Here is an 18,356-nt window from a genome sequence, read left to right on the forward strand (position 1 = left end):
GAGGGTCGTAATGTGTAATAGGCAGACATCTATCCAGACCATCATACAGAAATTCCGAACTGCGTTAGGATGCACTGCAAGCACTATGACACTTAGGCGGGAGGTGAGAAAACTCGGATTTCATGGTCGAACGGCTACTCACACGCCACACATCGCGCCGGTAAATGCCAAACGACGCCTAGCTTGGTGTAAGGAGCGTAAACATTGGGCGATTGAACAGTAGAAAAACGTTGAGTGGAGTGACGAATCACGGTACACAATGTGGCGTTCCGATGGCAGGGTGTGGGAATGACGAATGCCCGGTGAATGTAATCTGCCAGGGTCTGTAGTGCCAACAGTAAATTTCGGAGGCAGTGGTTTTATGGTGTGGTCGTATTTTTCATGGAGGGGGCTTGCACCCATTGTTGTTTTGCGTGGTACTAACACAGTACAGGCCTCCATTGATGTTTTAAGCACCTTCTTGCTTCTCACTGTTGAAGAGCAATTCGGGGATGGCGATTGCATCTTTCAACACGATCGAGCTCCTGTTCATAATGCACGGCCTGTGGCGGAGTGGTTACACGACAATGACAACCCTGTGATAGACTGGCCTGCACAGTGTCCTGACCTAAATCCTCTCTATAGATCACCTCTGGGACGTTTTGGAACGCCGACTTCGTGCCAGGCCTCACCGACTGACATCGATACCTCTCCTTATGCAGCACTCCGTGTAGAATGGGCTGCCATTCCCCAAGAAACCTTCCAGCACCTGATTGAACATGTGCCTGTGAGAGTGGAAGCTGTCATCAAGGCTAAGGGTGAGCCAACACAATATTGAATTCCAGCATTACCGATTTAGGGCGCCGCGAACTTGTAAGTCATTTTCAGCCAGGTGTCCGGATACTTTTGATCACGTAGTGTACCTCTTACACCTCAATCCGAATTGTAGTGCAACAGTCTCTAGGTGACATACCGATGAGATTTGTAGACACTCGTCTCCTACACCATCACAGCTTGGGAGGTGACTCACGCCCCCCCCCCCCCCCCCCCGCCCCTTAAAAATCCATACAAGTGAAACTGAGCCTGACATAGTCATCTGCTTTAGCTCACCGATTTGCCAGTGCTTAGTGTTTGGGTTTCTTTCCTTAAGATTCCAGCAAATGAATCTGAACCCAACTTACGCATTCTTCCTCAGCTCGCTCTAGATGCTTACTGCTAGGCATTTTACGGCTGCTAACTTATGCTCAGATCAACTACCCACTCCACAACAGGTCATCCTGCCTGCTTGCAAACAACTCCATCATCCATGAACATCTCACATCTAAAATAAATACACTGCAAGCGCCTGTACAGTGCATGGCCGAGGGTACATCACACTAGTATTACTGATTACCCATCTATACCGAGCTCACCTGCTGATCGAGTAGAAGATTGCCTATATACACTGTACTCTAATACACACACTGTACTCTAATACACACACGTTTCCAGGAGAAATATGTCGTCCTTCCCAGAGATTTGTTTTCTCTGTCACATATTCCGGTGGAGTACGCCAATCTACACACAAGCGTCAAAGAAACTGTTATAGGCATGCATACATAGATATGTAAACAGGCAGAATACGGCGTTGCAGTCGGCAACGCGTATATAAGACAACAAGTGTCTGGCACAGTTGCTAGATTGGTTACTGCTGCTACAATGGTAAGTTTTCAAGATTTAAGTGAGCTTGAATGTCGTGTCATAGTCGGTGCACAAGCGATGGGACACAGCATATCCGAGGTAGCGATGAAGTGGGGATTTTCCCGTATGATTATTTCACGAGTGTACCGTGAATATCAGGAATCCGGTTAAACAAAAAAATGGCTCTGAGCACTATGGGACTCAACATCTTAGGTCATAAGTCCCCTAGAACTTAGAACTACTTAAACCTAACTAACCTAAGGACATCACACACACCCATGCCCGAGGCAGGATTCGAACCTGCGACCGTAGCAGTCCCGCGGTAATCCGGTTAAACATCAAATTTCCGACATCGCTGTGGTCGGAAAAAATCCGGCAAGAATAGTACCAACGACGACAGAAGAGAATCGTTCAACGTGACTGAAGTGCAACCCTTTCGCAGACTGCTGCAGATTTCAATGCAGGGCCATCAACAAGTGTCAGCGTGCGAACAATTCAACGAAATATTATCGATATGGGCTTTCGGAGCCGAAGGCCCACTCATGAACCCTTTCTGACTGCACGATACAAGGTTTTACTCCTCGCGTGGGCCCATCAACACCGACATTGGACTGTTGATGACTGGTAATTACACATTACGACCCTCTTCAACTGTCGACGGTCTCTGTCAGTCAACAGACGAGGTCGGCCTGTACGCTTTCGTGCTGTATGTGTCCCTTCACATTTCCACTTCACTATCACATCGGAAACATGGACCTAGGGATGTTAAGGAGTGTGGAAATCTGGCGTACAGACATATGACACAAGTGACACCCAATCACCTGACAACGTTCGAAGTCTGAGTTCTGCGGAGTGCCCGATTCTGCTCTCGCACGATGTCTAATGACTACTGACGTCGCTGATATGGAGTGCCTGGCAGTAGGTGGCAGCACAACGCACATAATATGAAAAACGTATGGTTTTGGGGGTGTCCGGATACTTTTGATCACATAGTGTACTAAGATGACTGCTGTTGCTGGAGGAAACATTGATATTGATTTGGTCTGGCTTGTACTTTTTGGTTAGTTGGCTCTCAACTTACGGTAGTTGCATAAGTGTGTAAGTACTGGGTCTGCGTCTAAATAAATATCTAGCACTGCGCGAGAACAAAGGGAGGTCACTTGGGCGGTTAGGCACATGGGTGTAAAAAATGAGCAGCACTGTGATTAAGTCCCAAATCGCCCCTCTCTTGCTGTGGCTCTGAACTATGTGTGGAGGTGTGAGGGTGTTGCACAAATTAAAGTGATTCAATGGATAGTGTATTGAAAGCTCTGTGATTCTGTTAGATTGGTTTTATGGAGATATGTTCCATTTTAATAAAGGTGATGCGTTTCTTACAATACAGTCTGCCATCAACGAAGACTCTGACACCATTATACTATTGTATTTCCAGCATCGTAATCATAGGATTACAGTAAAGAGATTAGGACATGTGCAAGGGGAAATTTATAGACTATCATTTGATACCAATGAATTGTAGGTGCTACGCTTCTGAATTTCTTTGTGCAGTCCATGTACACTCTGCATGCTTTGAATTTCATCCAATGTGTTAGTGTGCTCGTTGTGGCAGCTCTCCACACACTCAGCCATGATTGCAGAACTAAGAGGCTTTCTAGCTAATGAACAGTGCTGTCGGAACGTGATGGGATTTTAAGAGAATTAGCAAGGGTCTGTTTCTTGGCTGGGGACATATCTCACTCGACGAAATCAAGTGGATTTTAATGCTGTATATTCGTGAGAATATGGCAGGTAAGCGATACTCTGACGAAAGGAGAGCTGATAGATGAGCTCTATACCGACTGCAACGAGAAAATTAGGGGCTTATTTGAAAGATTTTTCTGAAAGAAGCAGAGCAGCAGAAGTTGCATCTTTTGTTTTCTCGATAGATAAGGGAACATTCTTCCATGCGTTTTGTATGCCTTTAAATAGCTGGGGTGACATCTTAATAGGTAGGCTAAATTTACACCTACATCTATATGCATACTTCGCAAGCCATTGTATGGTGCGTGGCAGAGAGTGCCCTGTACCACTACTGTCATTTCCCTTCCTATTCTACGGTCGCAGGTTCGAATCCTGCCTCGGGCATGGATGTATGTGATTTCCTTAGGTTAGTCAGGTTTAAGTAGTTCTAAGTTCTAGGGGACTGATGACCTCAGAAGTTACGTCCCATAGTGCTCAGAGCCATTTGAACCATTTTTGAACCTTTCCTATTCTACTCACAAATAGAGCAAAAGGAAAAAGACTGTCCATATGCTTCCATATGAGCATTAATTTCTCATATCTTATCTTCGTGGTTCTACACAAAATTTATGTCGGCAGCAGTAGAATCCTCTGGAGCCAGCTTCAAATGTCGGTTGTCAGTAGTATTCATCGAAAAGCACGTCACATGGAGAGTGTATGTCGGTGGTGGAATTGTAATTAGGACCATATATCCAAGCCACGCCTGTTTGTCTCGCAGAGTGCTGCGGCCAGTGGCAGAAGTGGTCACAGGGCGTCGGTCGACTGGAAGGATCCGGCAAGTTGGCTGTTGCCCACAGCCACGTGGACAGGTCCTGGCGGTGTAGAGAGCCTGTATACAGAGAGAGTGGCCATAGGTGAAGTTGCCCGTGATTGGTTGATTAGCTTTGGCAGAAAAATGGCGCCAAACGTCTCTCGCGCTTCCTATGTTCGCCGTGCTTTTGAGTTGAAGTTCAGAGGACTTTTGGAAACGATTAAAAGGTATTTGAATTATTGAGAGATTTGTTATGCGTATTGCATGCATGTTCGATTTAGTTGTATGTCGTTTTTAGTACGTAATTGGCGACTGCGATCTTAAATGCGAGTTGAAATAATGAAGCGTTTTGTGATGAAGTCGGTAGGCCTACGTGTTTGAAGTTAACACGTTAGTAATTGTACAGTATTGTTTTTGACATCTGTAATTCGTTATGCAGACGATCGTAAACGATGCTAGGTTGTGCTGCATTTGGTTGTTCCAATAGAGGCGAAGGTTGATTTCGCATGTTAGCATTTCCAAGCAATGAAGAAAGACGAAAGCAGTGGGCAGTCACAATCAACAGGGCTGACACAAATCAAACAGGAGCCTTGTGGAAACCAACCAAGTACTCTTATCTATGCGAAGTAAGTAGTTTTTGCTTTTTACTACATATAAAACAACTTGCCATATACATAGTTAAATTTGAAAACAGACCTGTAAATTGGCTGTGTGAAAATTATTATAGCACATTATTCTTATAAACAAAGGCATTTAACGAATGATTTCGTCATATTGTCTTGTGCTTTTGATTCGGTGAGTGTGTACTCCACTACTGTCCATTCTAAAGTCCCGCCCGCAGTTTGGCAGAAAAATGGCCGCCGTATCGTCCGGTTGGCCACTCTCCCCCTGTACAGGCTCTCTACGACGGTGATGCTAGCGATGCCTTCTGCATGACTGAATAGTGAAGTAGCTAATACGCTGGCTGAGCAGTGACAGAAACGCAACATGGTGAGTGTTTGTGCTAATGATTATTCCCCCATGTAAAGTGATCATTTGACAGCTAGGTGGTCACTGTGACAGTCTCTCTGGCCTCTGAGCATCTGGTACAGCTGGGGTGTGCATACCTGGAAGTGGGTGTGCAACAGCCGGAATGGCCAACATGGTCTCGGCTCCCAGCACTCCTGCAGTCCTGCAGTCAGCAGACGGTGCATGCTTCACGATCACTTGTGCGCACGACCAGAAGCTTTTTTTTACTAGATACATTTTGTGGAAACTTTGTGGTGGAGGGGGGGAGGGGGGAGCGGTGTGCTTGTGTTCTCAAACGTTGGTGGCTACAAGACCTGAGATGTATTTAGCAATAAGATATATTTTTGGTGGAAATTTAATTGCTTAATTTTCAAACAGTATCTGTATGATTCTTAAATGTGAAGACCTCATACATGCATTACTACAAAGAGAATTATTGTAGGGTGGTGGTCAGTGTTGTAAGTGATCTATTTGACTGCTGTAAATTGTTCAAATGGTTCAAATGGCTCTGAGCACCATGGGACTTAACATCTGAGGTCATCAGTCCCCTAGAACTTAGAACTACTTAAACCTAACTAACCTAAGGACATCACACACATCCATGCCCGAGGCAGGATTCGAACCGGCGACCGTAACGGTCGCGCGGTTCCAGACTGAAGCGCCTAGAGCCGCTCGGCCAATCCGGCCGGCTCTGTAAATTGTTAAATAATTAATTTTTTAGGGTAGTGCAAATGGACTATTCCCAATCATTTATGATATCGCACTTGCTGCCCTCTCACACTGTATGTGGTGTGGCCGTTTGAAGGACAGGCAGCTAGAGGAGGAGGGTGTATGTGTAATCACACACTTCGTATTTATGAAGAGTTCCACCTGGATCTCTTTGTGTAACATCAAAGATTAGCTAGAGCAGACCTTGAAAACTGGTATGGGGGGAGGAGAGGGGAGAGAAGGGAAGGGAGGGATGAAGAGAGGGAGGGAGGGAGGAGAGGATGTAAGACTGGTTCTAAGCTAGTGAACACACGTGCAGCTGCTGGCACTCTCTGGGGACGAGATCTTTTGGGGTCTTGATTTGTGATAGTTGTGTTATTACAATGATTTTTCTCAATTCCCAGTGGGAATTATGACCCTTGTTTATGAGTGGTGTTTTTTATGACAATTTCAATGTGTAATTAGAGCATTTAAGCAATTTCCATCATTGTCATCCATACACTTGTAGATCAGTAGGAGGCAACTCTTCCAATACTTCATTGATAGTTTGCTGTCCTATCAGTCCTCACCTTGTATCTGTGTACAAGTTCCTCAGCAGCTATCTCACTTGTAAATCCATAGGAGGTAGGAGGGATAGTTTGCTGATCTGTCCTCCCTGAGAGGAGGAGGGGAGCAGGGGGGACAGTCGATGACTGGAAAAAGAGTGGTTTGCATTGTGTGTGTGTGTGTGTGTGTGTGTGTGTGTGTGTGTGTGTGTGTGTGTGTACATCTTCCTCAGTAGTTATATACTTGTAGATTGATAGGAGGTAATTCTTCTGGCAGTGGCTGTAGGACAGTTCTCCGCAAACTTCGAGTGGTATTGTGGACTAGAGCACATAGCGAAGTGAATATATACACACACACGACTGGAAAGGGAGGGGGGTGTGAACCCATTTCAAGTGTCCTCAGTTGAGCTCCATACATCAAGTTGAGCAACTGTTGTTCATTCAATCTGAGGCAGTGGAATATGAAAAAGTTGTCTCCTGTATTGTGGACTGATTGGCCATTCCAAAAACCATGAACAGCTCCAGCACAGGCAGAAGTCTATATGAGTTGCATGCTCAACCAACTTATTATATCACCATTACTTGCTGGGAAGTATTCCCTGTATACTCATCCGTTATCACCTCCTTCCATTCCTTGTGTAGGATGCTATGGACACAGCCCGCAGCTGTATGCTTACAGGTAATAATCTTATTTAACTCCTAGCTGTCCGACACCAACATCACAACTGAATACATTTCCTATCAAAAATAACGACAGTACCTCGCACGCTGGCCTTTTTCCCATCAATTCACAAGTGGGGGGGGGGGGGGGGCAAGGGACACTGGAAAGTGGGGGTGGGCGGTGGTGGCTGTAGAACAGTTTTGAGCACCATCTAGTGGCAGTATTGTGAACTAGAGCAGTCGGTCTTCAAACTTCGAGGTGAGCATATATATAACTGATCAACAAATGTGGCAGTGGATTGTGGCACAAAGTGGGGATGCTGTACCTGCTGGAAACCCAGACAGTGGACCACTCTTGTTGCGCATTGTTTTTGAGGCACGTGTAACTTACTCTTCGTTGATCCATTATGGATCGTGGGACGACGGCTGGCATGAACTTCTTGATCCAATAATTTACCAACAGCCGCATGATTTGTAGAAGTTTATTTTATTTTATGAACTTCTACATGCTACCAGTTTCGGCATTACATTGATGCCACCTTCACGCCCCACTCGTCATAGTCGTAAAATCGCTACACACGGAAGGAGCCATATAACTGGATCCGTGAATCAATCGTCCTGCAACAGCTCTTGGTGGCCAGGCGACACAGTCTGTGGAAGATGTGGTCTTTCCGGAGGGAAGGCTACAGCCGTTGTACAGCATGACTGAGCATCAGTTTTCCGTCTAGGAATGCAGTGCAGCGTCCAGTAGTCTACGTGAGAACAGTATGTGATCACAAGTATCCAGAAACCTGTGTGTACCGCGGAATTGACCGTTAGATATCACAAAAGGCGGCCTAGTCGGTGTACCCGTAAAAGCAGGCGCGGAGTACCGTTTGGTCAGTGCAGAATCGGCAACATCACAATGGGTCGGGTAGGAGGGCCCAGTGACTTCGAACGTGGATTAGTCAGTGGACGTCACCTGAGTACCGAATTCATTAGGAACATTTCAACCATTCTGAAGTTGGCCATGTCACGTGTTGGTGATGTGATTGTGAAGTGGAAACGCGAAGGAGGAACCACAGCTAGAACAATAGCAGGTAGACCTCCTGTACTGTCGAACAGGGACAGTCGAGCATTGAGGAGGATAAATCGCATGAAATCAGAGGAAGAAATAACTCTTGAGCTCCAAAGTGTTACCAGCAGTCCAGCTACCACAATGATTGTGCGTAGGGAGTTACAATGGCCAAGCAGCTCTTCATAAGCCACACATTTCTGTAGTCACATGCCGCGCGGGATTAGCCGAGCGGTCAGGGGCGCTGCAGTCATCGACTGTGCGGCTGGTCACGGCGGAGGTTCGAGTCTTCGCTCGGGCGTGTGTGTGTGTGTGTGTGTGTGTGTGTGTGTGTGTGTGTGTGTGTGTGTGTGTCTTTAGGATAATTTAGGTTAAGTAGTGTGTAAGCTTAGGGACCGATGACCTTAGCAGTTACGTCCCATAAGATTTCACACACATTTGAACACTTTTTTCTGTAGTCAAAGTTAAATGAGGCTTGAAGTGATGTAAACAGCAATGAGACTGGACAGTCGATGACTGGAAAAAGAGTGGTTTGCATTGATGAAACACGCTGTACCCTGTGGTAGCCCGATGGATGGGCCTGGGCTTGGTGAATGCCTGGAGGACCTTACTGCCAACATGTGTAATGCAACAGCGAAGTACCGAGGACGTGGTGTTATGGCATGGGGGTGTTTTTGTAGTACGATGCGATCCCTTTATTGCGACTAACCCTTCGTTCCGCACTTTTTATAAATGATGATCAATAATTATTTTCATGTGCTGGATTGGTCAAGTATGCCAGGAAAAATTGTTTGAAAAATGTTTCGCTTTTTTAAAAAAGAATAAATCTTTTGTAATTGGGAAACTGAAAGTACATGATCACATTTGTCGATACCTATTTAACAGCAGCCAGTTCAAATAAGAAAAGCAATCGTCAATGTTAAACTCACTGAAAGCATAGAAAATCCATTTCAAACTCCGGTTTGCAGATGTGCAAAGCAGCGCAATGAAGGATCAGGAAAATGCTAAATGCAAAAGGATATCAATACATTTTACGCATTGTTTACTGCGTCTAGCAGAGGGACAAAAAATGGTTCAAATGGCTCTGAGCACTATGGGACGTAACATCTATGGTCATCAGTTCCCTAGAACTTAGAACTACTTAAACCTAACTAACCTAAGGACATCACACAACACCCAGCCATCACGAGGCAGAGAAAATCCCTGACCCCGCCGGGAATCAAACCCGGGAACCCGGGCGTGGGAAGCAAGAACGCTACCGCACGACCACGAGATGCGGGCAGCAGAGGGACAGCTCGGCGCAATGACTGTATCAGCATCTAAACGCACCCTGTTATAAAAAAAACATCTGTGTGGCAACGGTTTGTGGACTGACCTATCCAGAGTACCAACCTGAATCCTATGGGACACCATTGTGATGAGTTACAAGTCGACTTCGCTCCAGACCATAGCGCCCAACATCACTACCTTCTCTTGTTTCGGCTCTCGAGCAAAAATGGGCTGCCATTCCTCCGCAGACGTTCAGATAGCTCACTGAAAGTTTCGCCAGTAGACATCGGCGAGGATCGACACACTTCGATTTAACATCTGCTAATAGATGTAGGGATACTTTTATTCAGGTAGTGTGGAATCTGCTGGTCTGCATTTCTTGCGTTAGTTATATTATATATATATATATCCAGACTGAACTGACAAATGAAAATTTGTACGAAGGCCGGGATTCGAACCCGTATCTCACTAGGGAGATGTGTTAAGTACTGAACCACCCTCGCGCAGTGGCATTGCACAACTACAGGGACTAGCCTCACATGGCACCCTCCTCAGTCCAAATACCCATTCACCCCTTAACGCACTTGGTATTCCCCCTAAATCGAACAGCGCTGCAGAAGCTCTTCAACTATACTGAAACAGCACCTCAGCATCTAACGAAACGGAAAGATCCTGCCTGAAACCCACGAATGTCAAATGAAACTACATGGTTCCACATATATACATTATAGATGTTTGAAGAGTGAAAAGGCCTTTGGAACCGTATAGTTTCATTTGATTATTTATATTAGTTGCTAGATTAGTTGCTAGTTTCTGTATTTCGTACAGTGTTCACGCATTTACTGGAAAACTCTACGGGCGTGTGAGCGCACTGACCCGCTTCTGATTTCGAAGGCGCACTGCGGAAGGAGCGGCATAACCTTGTGAAGGCGCTTCTTGTGGAATGGACAGATGGGGGACACGCTTGCTAGCTCTTCAGTTGGCACACAGACTGTATCGCACCCGTGAACGCTTCCCCCAACTAACGTCACGCAATAGCCAGTCTTCTACATCTATGGTGACAAAAACGGTAAATACTGGCTTTAAAGTAGTGCGAATTTAGAGAGTGTAGTAAGCAAGAAAATCGAAACTTTGAATCAGAAGCGTCTACGAAAATGGCGCCGTGTCAGCACCGAAGAACCTGTTAACCTTAATTACGTAACTGATGAACTGAGAGGGAAGTGGCGTGCTTGTAAAATCGCCCGGCTTACCCATAGAGAGGGCGCGCTGGCAGGCGGTGGATGCCGTGGCGACTTACCCCTTTCCGAAGAGCCTGGTCCTGAGCAGCAGGCAGAAGTCGTCGCTGTCGACGGCGACGTCGGCCTCGAGCGCGAGCTGCGCGCGCGGCGTGCTGCGGCGGGGGCGGAGCGGCGGCGGCAGGCGGCGGCCGCACGGCGCCACGTCCAGCAGGCGCACCACGCGCAACTCGGGGCTGCCGCCGCCCAGGCTCAGCTGCCGCAGCTCCACGCTCTCTGCCGGCACACCGCGGGACACCACATTACCACAGGGGCGAAGACCGTGCCAGAGTCCGGGCAGGATACGGTGACCGATGCGCAGTGATAAATTTTCGTCCAAAGCATGGGGCGAGTTCATTAGTTTGTTCGGAATGGGAGGCCTACATTGTGTGCCGGCTTTCGCCCGATCGGTGACGAGTGAATCGAGACGCAAGCCGAGTCTTTCACAAACAATTCTACAGAAACTGTTAGGTAAAAAAGTTTCATTTTTGTGTTACTTATAGCGTTATATGTCGGATTTATGATGACGTGACCATCATTTCGTTAATGGTAATGGTTATTCTGATATTTCCATTTAAGTAAGACACTAGGCGAAATTCGGTAAAGTTTGCAATGAAAAATAAGGGTCGCTATGATTTTGCGGTTGATGCGTAGTACATACACTACTGGCCATTAAAATTGCTACACCTAGAAGAAATGCAGATGATAAACGGGTATTCATTGGACCAATATATTATTCTCAACTGACATGTCATTACATTTTCACGCAATTTGGGTGCATAGATCCTGAGAAATCAGTACCCAGAACAACCGCCTCTGGCCGCAATAACGACCTTGATAACCCAGGCATTGAGTCAAAAAGAACTTGGATGGCGTGTACAGGTACAGCTGCCCATGCAGCTTCAACACGATATCACAGTTCATCAAGAGCAGTGAATGGCGTATTGTGATGAGCCAGTTGCTCGGCCACCATTGACCAGACGTTCTCAGTTGGTGAGAGATCTGGGGAATGTGGTGGCCAGGGCAGCAGTCGAACATTTTCTGTATCCAGAATGGCCCGTACAGGACCTGCAACATGCAGTCGTGCATTATCCTGCTAAAAAGTAGGGTTTCGCAGGAATCGAATGAAGGGTAGAGCCACGGGTCGTAACACATCTGAAATGTAGCGTCCACTGTTCAAAGTGCCGTCAATGCGAACAAGAGGTGACCGAGACGTGTAACCAATGGCACCCCACACCATCACGCTGGGTGATACGCCAGTATGGCGATGACGAATACACGCTTCCAATGTGCGTTCACCGCGATGTTGCCAAACACGGATGCGACCATCGTGATGCTGCATACAGAACCTGGATTCATCCGAAAAAATGACGTTTTTCCATTCGTGCACCCAGGTTCGTCGTTGAGTACACCATCGCAGGCGCTCCTGTCTGTGATGCAGCGTCAAGGGTAACCGCAACTATGGTCTCCGAGCTGATAGTCCATGCTGCTGCAGACGTCGTCGAACTGTTCGTGCAGATGGTTGTTGTATTGCAGACGTCCCTATCAGTTGACTCAGGGATCGAGACGTCGCTGCACGATCCGTTACAGCCATGCGGATAAGATGCCTGTCATCTCGACTGCTAGTGAAACGAGGCCGTTGGGATCCAGCATGGCATTCCGTATTACCCTCCTGAACCCACTGATTCCATATTCTGCTAAGTCACTGGATCTCGACCAACGCGAGCAGCAATGTCGCGATACGATAAACCGCAATCGCGATAGGCTACAATCCGACCTTTATCAAAGTCGGAAACGTGATGGTACGTATTTCTCCTCCTTACACGGGGCATCACAACAACGTTTTACCAGACAACGCCGGTCAACTGCTGTTTGTGTATGAGAAATCGGTTGGAAATTTTCCTCATGTCAGCACGTTGTAGGTGTCGCCACAGGGGCCAACCGTATGAGAATGCTCTGGAAAGCTAATCATTTGCATATCATAGCATCTTCTTCCTGTCGATTAAATTTCGCGTCTGTAGCACGTCATCTTCATGGTGAAGCAATTTTAATGGCCAGTAGTGTAATATGTTTCTTTAGACCTAGGATGGAGGCCACTATCTGTCGCCAATCTCGAGAAAATTTATGTAGTACACTCATTGGCGGTCGCGTATACCTGCTATAAAGCCAGAACGAAATATCTACAACATTCCTCATATTTCATAAACGATTTGAGTTATCGAAATGAGATTTTGGCAAACAGCAGCGTACGAAGAAGAGAGTATTTTGTCATATGGCTTTAAGCAAAATTTCAATATCTACCGTGTTATTCCACTAACTACAGACTTTGTCTATGAAAGAATGTAATTTTAAGGGCAATCGATAGGTGGTGAAAGCTAGAAATGGTTAACAAGCCAGGCGAAATTAAATCGCTCCTTCTGTTGCATTTTCGGCGGAATTAGTTTTTGGTAATAACCAAAGCAAAAGTGACAGTATATTTTTTTTTTTCAAAATGGTTCAAATGGCTCTAAGCACTATGGGACTTATCATCGGAGGTCATCAGTCCCCTAGAACTTAGAACTACTTAAACCTAGCTAACCTAAGGACATCACACACATCCATGCACGAGGCAGGATTCGAACCTGCGACCGTAGCAGCAGTGCGGTTCCAGACTGAAGCGCCTAGAACCGCTGGGCCACAGTGGCCGGCAGTATACCTTTTGGATGGTCACAATTCAACTGTGGGTGTGAAGGACTCCGCTTAATATTCATAAAAAAATGAGGAGCCTAGGCTTGAGTTTAGAATCGTACTTCCCCTCCAGTGCTCGCATTTCCATAACAGTGACTGCCTGTAACCCCCACCACTACTGCTCTCCCGGCGCCTGCCCTGCCAACTGCGCAGTTGTTGGCCACGTTATTCTGCATGAAACAGATACTGACAGTACTGCTCTGAGTGACCTGACAGTGAACTTCAAATTCCGAACAATATGGCCTGATAGTCTGCATTCTTGCCTTGCGAAATATGAGTACTACATGAAAAATTTTTCATTTATGCTTAAGGGTGGGCCTGGTGGTAAAGAGTTTTTATTTTGAAAACCCAATGTTGCAGTTTCGATTGTATAGCTGATATCAAGTGGAAATTATGTTCCTCATTATGACATTATTGTGTGTATTGCACTCTTTGAATTCTACTGTAAATATGTTCCTAGTGTTCTGGTTAACTTTTGCTTCATAGGTAGTATTGGATGGGATAAATGATTCCATATTTGTTTTTGTTTCACATGAAACAGAAGCTGCCTTCGTTGCATTGTATTCTGTGGATTCATGTCTGTTTGTCACTGCTTATGAATCCATGCGTGAACTGCTCGATTTAATTGCATTGCAAGTATATTGCTCGTATTCTACGTTACTTCTGCTCACGTCTGTTTTTTGTACTCTTGCATTTAATGGAAGCTATCAAAAGTATCAATGACTTCTGATTAAGTGTAGTGTTTGTGGTACCTGTTGCATTTTTAGCATTTGCAAGAAAGAATGCTCTAGTCACCAATTTACAAAGCATACTCATCCACATCTATATCCAGACTCTGCCAGCCACTGTGAAAAATACATAGCACTTAGTGGCAAGAAGCAATACCACTGAAAGCAGAAGTACATACTCATTCTGTGAAAAGATGTAACAAAGTTAAATACCTATAATGTGAAAACCTGCTAACATGGAGTTCTCCATCAAATGTGAAAAAGTGCGGAAAAAGGACGTAAGCAAAAATAAAATAGAAAATGAGCAATATACTTACAACTGATTTAAATTGGTCAGTTCACAGAAATTTTTTGTTAAAAAATGGTTCAAATGGCTCTGAGCACTATGGGACTTAACATCTGTGGTCATCAGTCCCCTAGAACTTAGAACTACTTAAACCTAACTAACCTAAGGACATCACACACATCCATGCCCGAGGCAGGATTCAAACCTGCGACCGTAGCGGACACGCTGTTCCAAACTGAAGCGCCTAGAACCGCACGGCCACATCGGCCGGCGAAAGTTTTGGACACACACACCTAAGTCCACAGAACACCATGCAACGAAAGGAGCTTACATTTAATTGAAACAAAAACAAATATGGAGTCATTTACCCCACCCAGTATTATGGATCTGGGCAGAACACAGAGTATGAAAAATAGATTTACAATGCAACTGAAAGAGGGCAATACACATGAGAACTCGTGATCAGAAGCACAGTGTGATGAGATCAATTAACCAACTTCTGTTAACTGATTCTGTTAACTAAAATTCAGACAATAAGACAGCGAGATGATCGACTGATAAACTTGCAGGGGCCTGGCAGAGAAACAAGGTCATGTCACCAAACGTCCCCATATGAGTTTCACCCCTGTGCAGCACACCGCCATCTTAACACACTTGTCCAGGGTCAGGAGAGCCAAGATGGCCCTACCTTAAACGGCAACGAGGAGCGACAATAAAGGAATGATACTGATTTTCTTTCCTCCCTAGGTTGGCAACCGTGCAGCTTGTGCTCCAGGTACTGTGTGGCCTTGATCTTTCCCCATCACAGCCGCAAGTAGTTCGCACCTACAACATTTCTGTCAGTAGAAGGGATGGGACATAGAAAAATAAAATATCGATAATCTAATATGCTATATTAAACGTCGATGACGACGACTGGTCGAACAAAAATTTCGATATACTGGTACCAAAAATTTATTTTAAAATTCACGTTATAACTTTTGATTCCATGTGTTATTTAAAACTGTGATTATTGGGTTTTATGAACTGGCAGTTGATGTTTGGAGTGCTGACACATTATTCGCAAATCCAGTAATGCTGGCAACTGATGGGTTATGCATGGGGATCGTATCAACCTCTCTGGCATCAAAACAGACTGAAGATGAAGCAATGAAGTGTTGAAACTGGTAGCGACAAAATAAAATAAAATGATAAGGACGGCTGTAGATGTTTTCATTTTTTGTCATGATTGTAAACGGCCGTCGTCCCAGAGACCTCCTGCTGAAAGAATGGAAATACAAAAACAAGGAGTGATGGTCAAGGCTGCCATTTCTTTTCGTAGCAGCTCCTCTTGGGTTGTTATCCGCGGCACCCTTACAGAACAACGGTACGACGACGATATCCTATTCCCATTTTTTTGCCCTACATGGTCATGGAAATCGAAGTCGAAGCCCCATCTGGGGCTTACATTTCAGCAAGATAACGCTGGCCCGCACATGGCTACTGCTTGTCTTCCTGCTTGCCAAACTCTACTTTGGCCAGCAAGGTCACCAGATTTGTCCCCAATTCAGAATGTCTGGGGCCCTATGGGCAGCGCCCTCCCACCAGCTCGGGCTATTGAATATATAATTTGGCACGTTACCCCTTAGTAGGACATCCAGTAACTCTATCAATGGCTGCCAAGCCGAATAACTGATGCAAAATGACCAGAGGAGGACCAATGCGTTATCGACTTGCTTAATGTCTGAAGCTCTTTCTCTTAAGTAAATTATGCACTTTTTCTGAAATTATAATCATTTGTTTATGTCTAAATATGCATCATGCGTCACATCTACCGATTTCCGCCTCACTCTGATAACTGCAGCGTGGTGCGCCATTTTTTTCTTTTGTCGTAGAGTATCACTCAGACAGAGGGAAGAAATAAAGTCAATATTCTACGCACTACATACAGTCCGGAGACCAATAAAATAAAAAAAAGTCGAAGTTCTCCGGTTCTTCCACGGACGATGTAGGCTGTATGTTCCCACGTTGTTTGTTTTTGATGAACAGTCAATAGAGCAACAGGTAGAAGAGAATAAATTTTTGAATAATTGTTTCTTCTTTTCCAAGGTGTCGGCAAAGCAACTCGTTCCAAGTTATTAAAAGTTTCACTGTCCATTCGGGAGAAGTTAGTGTAGTAATCATTAGGTTTCGAGTGTAACATTTCCTTTAACAAGTTTTCATGTGTATATTTCTCTCATTTTAAAACATCAACTGGAGCAGCTTCTTGTTTTCTTCTTCTTCTTCTTCTTCTTCTCCTTTTTCTTCATCTTCTTGTTGATGTTTAAACGCAGTGGCAGAGTCAGTATTACAAATGCTTTACCTGTATTTGTAACTATTCACACTAGAGTCTAAATACAACATACACGAACAGCGTCTGCTTCAAAAGTGAGGCTAAACTGACAAAGTTGCTGGATTGGGCTTGTTTAACAAATCTGTGGATACATAAAAGCGAATTTGACAAACAAGTTTTAGTGTGTGTGTTGAGTTTTAAAATTGACTGCAAGTACTCGATATTCAGACCCGTAGGCTGTTTGTTCATCACAGTCTGAAGTTTCACGCAATAAAAGTTGGTTCTGATACAACAGAACAGACACTTTGAGCTACAGCGCAAAACTGCATGAAATTAACCGTCTCTTTTCATACCAGTCATTTTATTTATATTTATTCCATCACCTCTTTTCGCGTGATTCAAGATTTAGATTTTGGTTTTGGTTTTAGATTTTAAGACTAAAAAACTAATATTTACTGAAAGTCAGAACCACCTCTTATTATCCATGACGTAAAAGGTTTTGATTAACTGGTCGCAGTGGTTAGGGCATTGGATTCGTATTCGGAAAGGGCGGGTTGAAATATCCCTCTAGACCCCAAGGTTTAGGCTTTCCATAGTGGTTTTCCTAAAACACTTAAGATCGGTATAGTTTATTGGAGATGGTTGAGATCGATTAATGTCTCCCATATTTCCGACCTTTGTCGTTGATAGGATGCTAATCCTTCCTGCGACTTAATAAACCGATATTCCGATTCCTACATAAGATTTTACTTTCACAATCTGACATCAGCATTGGACCGAGCACTCATGAAGAACTCTTACACGAAGCCATTTGTTTGGTAGCAACTCTGCGTTGTGTCCCTTTTCAGCACGTATTAACAAGTGATGTATGTGAATCCACATCTCATCTAAATAAGCCAGTAATAATTAGAATTCGCGTTTTTTATTTTTATTTTTTTATTTTTATTTTTGGGGGGGAGGGTAATATTTGTCAATATGTCTTGTTTACGTTTGGTGTGTTTTGCATTCTGATATCTTTTCAAACGTAGTCTCATATGCAGAATAATACGTGAGAGTTTCTTTATTGCTTTTAAAGTTCATGCCGATGTGACAAAAGCAATGAACCTTCCACAGAATTGGTACTCCGTTGTATAGTTCACAATGTTCGAGAAACAGATGCCTAATGGCACAAATGTTCAGATCGTTAACATATATCTAAAATATGACCCACCCTCGCCCCTTTTTTACCCTCTGGAACAGATTTTGAATTCCTCTTACCACCATGTCGTGCCTCACTTTCTGTAATTTACATACCGTCGCATTAAAATATTTTACCATTTTGAAAGCGCGGTCGGTCATATTTTCCATCACCATAAATTATTCTCTTATTCCGGTAATAAAATTTCCCATTTACGTTAATAGGAAGACGTCGCACCCGTCTTTGGAGGTATTTCTTGTGATTGCTCTCTAAGCTTATAAAATAGGGCACTCCACTTTAGGCGGCTGTTTGGCAAGTGACCAAATTCAAGTAGAGAACGATGCCACATTTGGCTACGTTTAGATCCGCGAAAGAACGATTTTTGCTGCAATTGTACCTTCTCACATTATACAAGGAGAC

At 44.6% G+C, this 18,356-nt stretch overlaps 1 protein-coding gene across 1 annotated transcript in view; it reads right to left on the reverse strand.

Moving 5' to 3' along the window:
- The window catches only part of LOC126094274 (uncharacterized), a 285,093-nt gene that overhangs the window by 198,526 nt on the left and 68,211 nt on the right, over positions 1–18,356 (reverse strand). Inside the window, exon 4 of the mRNA XM_049908787.1 lies at positions 10,731–10,944. Coding sequence (XP_049764744.1) covers positions 10,731–10,944 — 214 coding nt within the window. The remainder of the gene's footprint in view (positions 1–10,730; positions 10,945–18,356) is intronic.

Source organism: Schistocerca cancellata, chromosome 1 (genome assembly GCF_023864275.1).
Source record: "Schistocerca cancellata isolate TAMUIC-IGC-003103 chromosome 1, iqSchCanc2.1, whole genome shotgun sequence".
In the NCBI taxonomy this organism is placed as follows: Eukaryota; Metazoa; Arthropoda; class Insecta; order Orthoptera; family Acrididae; genus Schistocerca; species Schistocerca cancellata.